The 12,984-nt window shown below is 39.5% G+C and overlaps 1 protein-coding gene across 1 annotated transcript in view; it reads right to left on the reverse strand.

The window, feature by feature from the left end:
• The window catches only part of fcho2 (FCH and mu domain containing endocytic adaptor 2), a 46,761-nt gene that overhangs the window by 12,647 nt on the left and 21,130 nt on the right, over positions 1–12,984 (reverse strand). The window contains exons 13-19 of the mRNA XM_036528146.1: positions 12,862–12,919; positions 12,400–12,575; positions 8,808–8,819; positions 8,161–8,185; positions 4,584–4,626; positions 2,935–3,023; positions 968–997 (exon numbers count right to left, since the gene is read on the reverse strand). Coding sequence (XP_036384039.1) covers positions 968–997; positions 2,935–3,023; positions 4,584–4,626; positions 8,161–8,185; positions 8,808–8,819; positions 12,400–12,575; positions 12,862–12,919 — 433 coding nt within the window. The remainder of the gene's footprint in view (positions 1–967; positions 998–2,934; positions 3,024–4,583; positions 4,627–8,160; positions 8,186–8,807; positions 8,820–12,399; positions 12,576–12,861; positions 12,920–12,984) is intronic.

Raw genomic sequence — 12,984 nt, forward strand, 5'->3', positions numbered from 1 at the left:
TCTAATTTTGCTTGCACCTGAAAATCAAAGCCAAAAGCTTACACCTGTGAGAATATAATACTCCAATTAAGACTGTGTGCTGGTTTTCAAAAAAGGAGATAGTTTGACATTTTGTTGTTGAGATTCCAAATGAGTCATATGTAACCTAGAATTTTCAAAAAAAAAAAAAAAAAAAAAAAAACTCTTAACTCTAAAACTGGAATAAGCAGCAGAATGTCGAAAATGGTTCTGCCCCACTGGAATTAACACATTTGGAAAAAGATGAGGATGCAAACAAAATCTTGGGTCTAGCACCTAGCACCATGGGTCCTAGGAAAATGCTATTTCAACCCTACTGTATACTTGTATATAGATGGGCTGACAATAAAACCTCTCTTGACTCTTGACTCTTCTGCAAACAAACAAAAAAACCCTACAAACCAAGAAAAATCTCCTAATTTACCCATGAAGGAAAAAACTCTTATAGTGTCAGGTTTGTTCTGTTTTATCATTTATCACTTATCCAATGATTGGATAAGTGATTGTACCAGTCCAGACTGCAACCAGTTGCTGTTTTTTCCACATCATTAGTAATTTATTTCTCTAACATGAAGTCTCCTTTTTTGTTCTGGGTGAATTTTTTCTTTGCCTTTTCTCCCTCTTTTTTAATTTTGTGTCTGAGAAGTTCTGATTGCAGAGGGGACATTTTGTTTGCAAAGACAATTTTTCTATATGTGGCTGAGACTTTTCAGGGTGATTTTTTTTCCACAGTTAAATTTTCTGCAGATTCTTTTTTGTAATTCAGCACAGGTTACACAGATTAATAACATAGTTCATTTCAAACTTCAGGTTTTATAATGGTAGCACTGGTAACATGACAATAAGGATGGAACAATAAGCAAATGATAATATAGACAGTTTGACTGAGATTAAAAATTCATGGAATTTGTGAGTAGGATTAGTTTCAATCTGATTTACAGTATTTTACCTGTTTCACTAGAGGTACAAACTTCAGGTTCTTTAGTTTGGAGAGAGGGAAGGAAATGTGATTGGAAAAGGGAAGCAATTTCTGAGGAGTGCAGTCAAAGGAAAGGAAAGGAAGGAGGGAGGGAGAAACTTAGTATTGTTCTTGCACACAAAGAGAACACATCACAGGACAGTCATAGTAAATAAACCATCTTAAAGATTCCTTTTTCACTCAAAATTAAAAAGAGCTTCCGTTAAGAAAATCAACACGGGCAACTCAGTGCGGATATTAGACTATCACAATGTTTAGCAATCAAAATTTCACCACTGTTTACAGAAACAGACGGGATAAGCTCGGCTTCTATGTAATGCGCTTTCAGCACGGACTTGCCAAGTGTTTTCATCACTCCCTCTGTGGAAGTTCTTATCTTTCACATGAAGGTGGCCGAGGCCAGGGGGCTTGACAACAACGAATTACTGTTTGACCACATATACATGTCAGTGGCATTATGTGCAGCCTTTGTGACTGAATAAGGTGCCAATTATCTATGGATTAAGATTAGGCCTTGTAAGGGTCACTGCCAGCATAATTCTCCTTAACCACTGGTGTCATACAGCAATCCGTGAGAATCCAATCCTGCTAAACAATGTTTTCTAATGAAACCAGAGGACACATGAAAACAGGAGGGAAAAAAAAGGAAACACTCCTACACACTGTAATACTCACATCTGAAGACGGCCAAATGCATACTAAACAAAACTGCAAGAGGAGTTGCATCAAAGTGAAAAGATTTCAAATTTTTTTTTTGTTGTGCAAAAATGTGAATTTAACAGATGCCACACTTTGCACTGATTCTTTGCAAGTCGCTCTGGATGAGAGCACCTGCCAGACGAGAAATTGTAAAATGTATATAATAAAGAATAACAGAATTAATATGTAAACGACAAACTGACTGCAAATGAATGTAAACACGTGTCACTAACCCCTGAAGTCATTCATAATGTTTTCAGCGAGTTTCATCAACTTCAAACATGAACAAAGACAGACAGGTTTAAAAAAAAAAAATCACACATTACGGCTTGCAGGAATCTGTCAACAACCGGTCTGCAATGACCAAAACTGCAGTAGGTTCGGTGTATTCCTGTATTCCCATAAACAGGGCCTTCGGTTCACTACTGTTGTCAGGTTCAACAGCTCCATCTATTGTGACCCCAAAGAAAAACTCCCAGGCGGCTGCGCCTGCAAATGCTGGGAGAGGGACGCGGCCGGGAGGCAGGGAGAAGCCAAGGGCTGACCCACTGGGACACCATGGGAGTTCAGTGTGACAAAGGCAGAATGCGTGGGAGGAATGGGCCTGATTTACTAGGTTGCTGTTTATGTGCCAGCGATGCAAAAAAGAAGGGGGTGGGGCGTTTCACAACCAAAAACGAGGGTTTCATAAAGTTCAGTTTCTTCTACTGTGTTTATAAATGTGATTTTCTTCATAAATCATAAACATAAATCAAATTGACACGACCTGAAAATCTCCCAAGAAAGGGACTAAAGTAAAGACAAGATCCCTGAACAAAAGCTCTGCACACCAATGGTGAATTAAAATAGCCACAAAACAGACAAAGGAAAGTTTTAACCAAGTATACGTGGTGTGTGTGCTGAAGAGAGCAAATAAGCCACAATGGCATTTTTGAAGAGGGGAATTAGTAATTGAGTATTCTGAAGAGTTGTTTATGCCTGCAGTTTTCTGCAGGTTGGTCAAAACCAGTTTTGTCATCACGGGTCCTATGGTGTCCAAATGGGGTTCACTTAGGTTGTTTCCACTCTTTGCCACATTAACTGAACACTGCCTTGTGTAATAGAGCTGGTCCTGTGTAATGCTCTGTAATGCTCTGTAAAGATGACAGTAGTGAACTGAAAATGCCCGTATCTTTTTCTATGCGATACCCGTGATGAACACTGGGGGCAGGAAGGAGGGGCGAGCTGTGAGGTGTTACCTGCAGAGGAGGACACAGAGGAAGAGGAGCCTGCCTGGGGAGGGGCGAAGGGGTCCAAGGACAGCAGGTCGTTACTGACCAGCTTGCTGCTGCAGAAACGAGGAGACATTCAGTCAGTGAGTGATTCCGTCAGCACCTCTCCGACTAGCTTTGCGCGTTTTTTTACTTTATGTTTTGAAAGTAATAAGCCAAACACAATCATACCATAACAAAGGGGCATTCAATTTAACTGCTGCAGCACACTGCCTTTAACCTTCAGTTATGGAGCTAATCAAGCGTTACATTTTGTAGATTATTAAGCAATATTTTTTTAATAATGTCAAGAGCTGCCGTTGTGTAAAAAACAAAAAAGTAATAACATGCTTTAATTCTTTACTCAATGGTAAGTGTAAAGCACTATAATGGTTAAACTGAATGTCTTGCAGTCTTTTGTATCTACTTGACACATGCAGTGTTGAAGCTCAGGAATAACTTCACTTCTGCTTGCCACAAGCAGAATAACAAATAACCCTACTGCACATTTCTACATCTATATGTGATAAATTATGACTACTGTGAAAAAGGTTTTCAACCAATATATTTATTTCACTTGGTGGGACTGTAAATGTTATATGCCTTTTAATAAATGGACAGCAAACATCTATTTCAATTAAACTACTACACATAAGTTTGTGTAGCCTCATGTTTTGATCAGCATTTCCTGGGGACATTTTACACAATGGAATTTGTGTGCCTCGACAATAGAAGGCTCGCAGTGAACGTCCTGAGCCACTGTCCTCAGTAAGCTCGTTGTCAAGTTTTAAAGCGTGCTGTGGCTCGGATAAAATCAAAACTATTTCTTGTGCGTCCATCAACTGTGTTTCATCTGTGATGAACCACAAGACAACATATGGTTGGCCTTCTGTCAAAATTTCTTTGTTGACAGTATTTGACCCCTTACACTTCCTACGGTGCTTGTCTGAATAAATATACATTTAAGTGGAAGCATACATTGCTGCTTGAAAAAGAAAAACAACTGGGAGTTGGAAGAGACAGGGTTTTGGATATAAGGAAAGTAATTGTGATAATAAGGACACAATTTCACTTCACAAAAATTAATGTAAAAATAAAATTGCTATATTGACTGTATGGGCTTGCTGCATTTCTGATAAGCATGTAACTAAGGGTTGTATCTTGAATTTGGAGCTTTAAGACTACTATAGCTGTTGCTACAGCTGTTGCAGTGCCTGAAAAATGTCCATGCTTTCAGCAATGAGACTACAGAAAAAGTATGTCGAAATGCCCAAAAAGAACCATTTCAAACTGCAGACCATCTCAGGTAACAATATCATGACAGAGAGTCCTATCACAGGCTGCAAGGTAAGCTACCTGTACATACACACTGTACAGAGCCATGTCATCATCGCTTAAGGAACGAATAGTGATAATAGCAGTGACAAGTGCCACCAACAAGCGCTAAGAGCTTTAAACGAGGATGGAATCACTGCAGGGCCTCCACCAGCACATTCGCTCAATAACTACATAAACATCAATATAACACTGCTGGGATGCAATCACACATGAGTCAGCATAATAAAACAAAAAGACTGGAGCAGGGACAGCATGCATGCTGAGATGAGACTGCTTTGTCAAAGGATTTTTATACTTACTCATTATAGGCTGACTGCTGCCTGGACCTCACAAGTTCATCACCTGTTTCGTGGTGGAAATAAAACCCAAGTTAATCACCAAAAAAAATTAATGACTGACAACTTTACCTGGAATGGGGGTTTTGCTTCAGTAATTATCACAAAAGAAAATCTATATAAATACTAAGAGACTGCTATGTGGGGACAGTAAGGTGGGGGGGATCACTACTGCTACAGTTTTGCCATCTCATCCCTAATGGGGCTTGGTGGAGCGGGATTCTATAAACTCTAGGGGCATTACAACGCAGGACTGGGTAGAGGACAAACTGCAAAACCAGACATTATCTGGAGCACCGGTGCCATTAGCACATACTCACAAGGACACACATTGTTTTAGTGGTTAAACAAGTAGGAAGGTTAGTATCTCTGCCATATGCCAGTTCCAGTGCATGAGACCCAGCGTTCAAGCAGTAGCATGTTTGGAAACTGTAAAAAAAAAAAAAAAAGAAAAAGAAAAAGAAAAAGAAAAAAAGGTTCCAGAGGTTGCCACCAGCAAGATGCTTTTCCCTCTGTGAGTGTGTCTGTGCGGGCATTGAACAACACGCTACCATCTGCTATTTCCAGATCAGATTTGAAGGTTTTCACAAATAATATAAAAACCCATTAGTGCAACTGTCCATTCCCTTGTAATAGATTTAAGCTGTCAGGCCATTGGGGATTTAGAAATGGTTTGGCCACAGAAAGAACAGCTGGTGACTGGAAACCTGGCGTGACTTGAAAGAATTAGAAAAATCATGAGAGTTGTGTTTTTTTTTTTGTTTTTTTTTTGCTGCTGTCCCACCTTCGGAAACCACATTTGTAGTGTAGTATCTGCAGTTTGAATTGTTTAGACCTTAGAAGGCTTTCATTATTTTATTCAGTTTAAGACACTTTTTTAAGTTTCTGAAGGTGACAATGAGAAGTAAAGTAAGCATGAAAAGGAAAAAAGGGGGGGGGGGGGGGGGGGGGTTGCCTGTTGACAAGCAGGGCCCCGCACACTTCTGTCAAGCAGACAGAAGCAGAGAATGTGCCTCGTGTTTTCACATATTATTTACAACCACCCTAAGACTTGCAATAACTGAAATATTGTAAATGTATGACTATTACTATAGTGCCTCTCTATCATGGGATGTTTCCTGCACATTATCTGAAAGATTTTATATTTTAAACATTCAAAACTATGCCTGGCACCATTAATGACAAACAGTATTATAAAAATCCTTGTATTTTCAATCTTATGGTTGACAGACACATCACCGGTAATTGTCACACAATATAAGTCATAATATCAATCAGAAATTAATTTTACAACAAAGCTAATGATTACTACTACACATGTACGACAATCAATCATTATATTCTAAGCATTATAGTCGGAGCAAGGGATTATTCGCTGGGAGATGATGACTGGCTGAACTGACCACGACATCTACAGTCTGTACAATGTCAGACAACACAGCTGCAACCATACTTGTAGACAATGTACACTGCTGGAGTTCTCAGAACGCTCTACCGTTGAGATGGAGTGCCACAAACAACAACACACATGGTGAGCCTTTTAGCTTTAAACATGGAACATTTCAACAAATAAGTAAAATATTCTTTCAGTATAAAACACATCATACGTTGACTTTGAGTCCTGTTAACATAAGTTTATATGTCGCACCACTGTTCCTGTTTTTGGCAGGCGATATTTTTCCCGCTGTCCAAAATCAATTGATCTATGTTGTTTATGTCTTTTGCCAAGTCAATATGACTCTTCTCCCCCAAGATTTTGATTTGCTGTCTTGGGAGGGAGAGTCATTTGTGAAACACAACATGTTTTTTCCTCTGTGGGGAGAAAAACAAACAAAAAAGCATATGGAGAAAACTACAGCCAATTTAAGAAAGGACAACCTCAACCTTAAACTGCTTCTCATTTATTTATCATAATACAAAGGTCATAAAAACATCTATCATATTAAATATTACATTACTGTGGCATTAGGAAAAAATATGTGTTAAAACAATATCAACATATGTGTGTTGACTTCACAGCAGTTAATCCTAAACACGGTTTATATAATAAAATTTAGACAAATTTATACTTAAGTTGAGTAATTACAAACAACTACTATAGTTTGTAATTACTCAATTACAACTCAAAATTGAAACTGATTATAGTGTAGTTTTCCTCTTTTCCTCAACTCAGGAGCAGATATTCTGTGATTGCTGCAATTTGATTGGTGCCAGGAGTAGGAAACATTACAGCCTGATTATAGAAAATGGTGCTTCACAACTTTGCAAAGGTAGCTTGTCATATGTCAACTTTGTCTAATATTCAGATGTGGGGTTTTTTTTTTTCACAAATTCCGAAAAGCAGCCCGACAATAGTTACCACACAGAATGTGCTTTGTTACACTGACAAAATAATGACAAAGATGCAGGGTGCCATGTGATCTAACACTGTGTTATTTATGGTTATTTTACTGTATTATAGTGACGGTAATGAAGCCCTCGTGTTAATGTGACTGGGGAAGGCTGGTTAGCAGCAGTGGATGGCTTCAGGTGAATGTTCCCAATAAGCTGAGAAACAGCCACCTCCACTGTAAATGGGGACTCACTGAAGAACAGGCACTTACCTGACACCTGAGACTGAGAGTCTAACGGTGCTTGTGAATACAGTCCTGACAACCCTAAGTCATGTGAAATACATATTGAGCATATGTTCCTTATTGAGATTCACACTGTCTTCAGCTCTACAGCAAGGGATTAAATAATGACACCACATAAAGAAGCATCAGCTGGAAGTAAACGATATGCCATTTTTTGCCGTGTGAGGAGAAGTTTTTTGTGGTATCTGAACAACGTAGTGTTCAAAACTTTTGGTCACCTTCCATCTCTTAATAAAATTGCATATCCTGCAACCTATGATAAACGTGATTAAATGTGTTAGGTGTACACCGCTGGGGGGAATTCAGACATGTAAGGTCTGCAAAAACTGCAATGCTTTACAAATTGGATTGTAAATTAGACAAATTAATATGCTGGGGTCTCAATACTCTGCATCCTTACATCATAAATGAACCCAAAGGAATATCTAGCTAAATCTAGAAAAGGCTGTTGTCTGAACAGTGAGAAAAACCTTTTTTTTTATTTCAAATGCACCTTGCTGTCATAATTTTTAACTTCTAGTTAAAACACATTTCTGAGATCCATGCTCAAAGTTGTGACGTTTTGCTGCAGTTAGATTTTGTTCATGCACACAACAGAACCAATCAATGCAGGCACAGATTTGCTAACCGAAACAGTTAAAAATTTAGAGCAAAACAACAAGTAATTAAGTAAGTAATCTTACTTGGAGCATAAAAGACAACCCTGTACTAAACAAATACAACACATACAATGATATCCATTTTTTCCCTGGAATATGTTAGTTTTGGAAAGGTCACAGAACAAATAAACAAGAATCCCTTCAAGCTCAGGGCCAAGAAAAGTAAGTTAGGAAAGCAAAATTGCAACTCTTTGCAGCCCTAAAGCATCCAAACTGATACACAAAGAAAACGAAAGAAATACTCACTGGACGTATTCCTCCTCATCTGACCCTGCAAATAAATCAAAGCATTAATTGAAAGTGTCAACTAAGACAAACACAAAATATTGATGAACTTAAACCTCTAATGTCACAATGCACAAATATTCCAAAAGTCAACACTCGCAAGGAAGAGCAAACACAACCAGGTTAGAACAGGTTCAACACTAAAAGTTAATATGCAGAGTCCATTATGTGTGGGATGCTGGACAAAGGCTCTTATCTAAAGGCAATGGTACTGCAATGTCAGCTGCACATTCTTAACTTCTGTTAGGCTAAGACACCTGAAGCACGATGTACTGCGGACTTGCTGCCTGGCATACCCAAACTAAGACGCATGAACTCTACTCCATATTCCAGTGGCACGCACATAAAAGAGCTCCTGGCAAATATGCATTTATAATTCAAAGCTTGTGTAGGCCTCAGCTAATGTCATTGGGTGTCACATTCTCATAACTCTGAAACTACTTTGCAACAGCTTGAACTTCATTCACTAGATTAGTGGTGAAAGCGCTGGGACTCTCTTTCTTGTGGTTCCACTGCACTAGTGCCCAACGATGATTAAAGACAACAATAACAAAAACACGCCAGCCCTGCTAAGCCGAGTTTCGAAATACAGATCCTATTATACTCACCGGGCTAGGTCTCTAAAGCGTCGGCAAGAAAAAAAAGAAAACATTTAAGTTATAAATTTGGGTAATTCTTATTTGGAAATTTTGAAAACTGTATTATTAACTATTCCCCATAGTGAGGCATTTTCCTTCTAAGAGAAAAAAAATGACAATAAATTATTTGAAAACTTTAAAAAATACATACCAGACATTAAACCTAGGGTGAAAAATGCAGCAAGACTGAACACAATATTTAACCCTGTAGAACAATCAATCACAGTCACAGAAAACACTTTCATGACTGGAAAAGATGGATCTCTAAATCACTACTGACACAGCAGCGCGCATGAGAAATGCACTTCTGTACAACTGGATGGAAACTTTGCGCATCAATTTTAATAAAGCATTTCAAAAAAGTATAGGAAATACAGTTAAACCGTTAAACCACTGGAGACCTATAAAGCTATAGTTGATCCCACAGGCATTGAGAAGCAAATGGGTTCAATTACTGCGCTCTGGCCACACACTCGACTTCCACTGCTATTTTAATAAAGAATTCCACATAAGGGAGTTGGAGAATAGGGTCTGAAGAAAGGGAAAAAGAAAAAGAAAGAAAGAAAAAAAAACACTTTCAATAATTTACTCCAGATGATATAACATTCGTCATCATCTACATTTTTTAACTTGAGAACATTTAACACAGAACATATCTGTCAACATAAAAGCTAAAGGACTTGGGTGTGGGGGGGAGAAACGAGGAGCAAATATTCCAAATATTACGGTGAAAGTAAAAAGACCAGAAGAAAAAACAATGCATTACTTTTTTGGATGCAAAAATATTTGAAAAGTTAAGTTCAGCCGTCTAGGGACGAGAGTTGCATCAAGCCGAGTAGCAAGTTCAGCCTTGACAAAACATGTCAAATGTTTTCCAGGAAATAGGCTATATGTTAATAGTTCAAAAATCCAATAAATACTGTGACCACAAAGTCCAAGTTCATCCACAATAAAATAACATTTGTTTAAAATAAATAGTTGTTGAACAATGCTTTTAAAATCAGTACACACAGGGAACTATATTATCCCATCATATTTAATGACTGAAAATCTACACAGGAGCATTACATGAATTAGTGACAGGAAACAGATCATTTCCAGCAGAGGCTGAAATGGGCAAAACCAAGCTGCGATGAAGCAAAATAAACCAAATAAACTGTAAAAGAATCTGTGGAGAGAAATTCTGTAAAACTATACTTCATAATAAAAAAAAAAAAAAAAATTACGCAAACCCACACGGTCATAACACTAGCTACATATTTGACCACCTCCGTACAGCAAAGCTATGGAAATTCAGTTTACAACAATTTCCATAAAACGTCTGCGCGCGATGTCCATTGCGTAAACATGAGATATTCCCCCTATGTAAATACAGCTGGAACAGATCACTTTGTTTCTACGCGAAAGATGTGTACGTGCCGTAATCAATTTATGGGTGTCACGGTGCAGAACGGCGAATGCTAAATCAGACGAGTCGACTTTGTTGATGGCACGCCATAGAGCTTTTATCGGCTCGGATTTGGCGGGTTCTCTTCGCCATTCCAAGCAGGGGTTTCGTGACAGCGGGTCGGGTTGGCAAGGGGCTCCGCTGGCTGGAAAGGGCTGCGCTCGCACGGTGCGTGGCTTCTCCTCCTCTTTCACAACGGAAGGGGCCTTTAATTGAGCATTTCCATTCCAAACACGCAGTTGCAGTTTAAACTTTAATGACGTGGCTATTTGCAACCTTCGCAAACAGAGAGAGAGAGAGCGCCGCGCCGGGTCGTGAATTCACACAATACCGACGCTTACGTTTAGACTGTGTCATGGCTGAACGGGGCGGTGAAAAGCCAAACTCAAGGGGGGTGTTCAGCTGCATGGCTACAGCACTTTCAGTTTGGAACTGAATTCAGCGCTATATTTTTTCAATTCTCACATCTTCATCTCCTTCATCACAAGACCAGCAATCACTGAAGTTAAATGAACATACTGAGTAAGAATCAACACCCAGTTGCCATCAATCTCCTGAACACTTGCAAACTGCGTAGTACGTGCAGTCCTGGTAGGAAGCAGTTCACACCCCTAACTATAGGTGGCGATGCTCCATTTGTGACCCTGCAATAAATTCACCAAAGAGGGCGCAAAGGCCTGCAGGCCAGCGATTTTCAGCCACGTAAGAGCCAGATTGGAAAGATAGGGCAACTGACAAGAAAAAAACCGAAGTAAGCAAAGAGGTTCACATGAAAAGGGACGATATCCTAACAAGGGAATTCTGTTGAGTGGCAGAGCTTTTGTTCACAATGCGGGGAAAAGAAAGTATAAATTCACAGTGGGCATCATTCCACAAAGTTGGTTTGTTTAGTTCGTTTCATCCTAGGGTTTATGCCAGAGATTTGGACTAATGTAGGATCAAAAGAAAGGCATTACGGGCAAAATTTAATAACATTAAGGATATGCTGGGTACATCCTGGAGCTCTGCAAATGAAGAGGATATTTTTTTTTCACTAACATTTGACAGCAGACAATTAGGATTTTTAACAAAGGTAAACCAAAGTTTCCACACATCACTTTATACCAAAGTAATTCATCAGGAGATGAAAGGCTCACAGTCGAGAGCAAAACGCCTGCAATGTCAGTGCAGTGTAAACCACTTTGACTGTTAAGAGCTACTGTCAGCAACAACTCATCCAATATAAAACCAGATAAGGCATTTAAATGTGGCACTATTTCAAACATTCTAATCACAGTGGTGAGACTGAGGAGGAAGAACCTACTGAAGGCTTATTTACCACTGCGTGTCACTTTAATACTGTAGCTGGTTTGTTAAAAAGGAGCAAATATCTTTTCTTTTTTTTTTTTTTTTTTTACAGTTCAAGTCTTGGCCCACTCATCTAACTAGATACACACACAGCACATCTTTCATCTACTATTGCCCCCTAGTGTTTCTACTCCACACTAGACGGGGAAAAAAATATCAGACAACCGCTATAATCCGTGAAAGAAGAAGAAAAAAAAAACCTTTCTACAGCTACAGCAAGAGGGAGAGGGTTCGGGCTAAAATGGAGGGCCAGGTTGATGCAGAGTCCACAGGCATTGGCCCAGACAAGGAGGCGTCAATTATTGATGAGTCTGAGCGGTGGTGTGTGTGCAGTGGGCAAGCGCACCGCGGCGTGTGTGACAGCGTCAGGGCTGCTGTTGGTGCTTTCACGTGACAGGTTTCCTCTGGGGGGCACAGGAAGAGAGGGCAAACACACACACACACACACACACACACACAGGCCAAGTCACTGTTTATATGGCGCAGGATAACTGATGGCAGCTTCCTTCTCCTGTAAACTTGTCTGCCTGCGATGTAAATGAGCTGCTGAAAGCAACGACCTGTGGACACAACAGCCAGTCTGATTCAAAGTGATGCAAAATGCTTGTTGTGACTCTTCTCAACCCGCCTCATCCAAGTGCATATTTTGAGGAGTGCCTTTGTTGTCTGTGATCCTCAATATCACAGCGTCAGCAACATTGATGGACCTTTCACAGGGAAAAAGCATGCTGGCCCTGATTGTCAGACAGACGTCATTGTTTTACGTACCAATGCAGAGGGGGAAAGTGTGATATTCCCGATGGAAGCCTTCAGCTCGTCTATGGAGGACCGTGATTGGTGGTTCCTGTTGTTGGGCTGGACCGGTTTGATCTCCACATGAAACTTCCTGGGTTCATCTTCATCATCGGAGTCACTCGATGAGTAGAAGGAATTGTCTTTGGCATGTTTTGAGTGAGTTAAGGAGCTACGCTGCTGACTAAAAACATGCTAGTCTAAACATCAAAACAGACACAAAACGTGTTTAAATTTGTAAAATTCATTACAACAAAACACAAGATCTAAATTTAAATTTAAATACACAAATTCATCAGTCAGTTTATCCTGAATATGGAGAGTCACCCTCCCCAACATTAGAGTGTTATTGCCATAGCTTTATATTATGTGTTAAAGATTTAAAAAGTGCAGTTCTGGACAAATTGCAGAGGTATTATGCAGTGTGTCTCAGGATATCATTTTCATTTGCTTCAGGCCTGATGCAGAAGCCCTCTTCATCAACCTGGGGGACATTCTGTGAGAAATGTAACATTCATTATGACCAAATGTACACATCAGAAGGACACACATGCATACACT

The sequence above is a fragment of the Megalops cyprinoides genome, chromosome 5, assembly GCF_013368585.1.
Source record: "Megalops cyprinoides isolate fMegCyp1 chromosome 5, fMegCyp1.pri, whole genome shotgun sequence".
Taxonomy (NCBI): Eukaryota; Metazoa; Chordata; class Actinopteri; order Elopiformes; family Megalopidae; genus Megalops; species Megalops cyprinoides.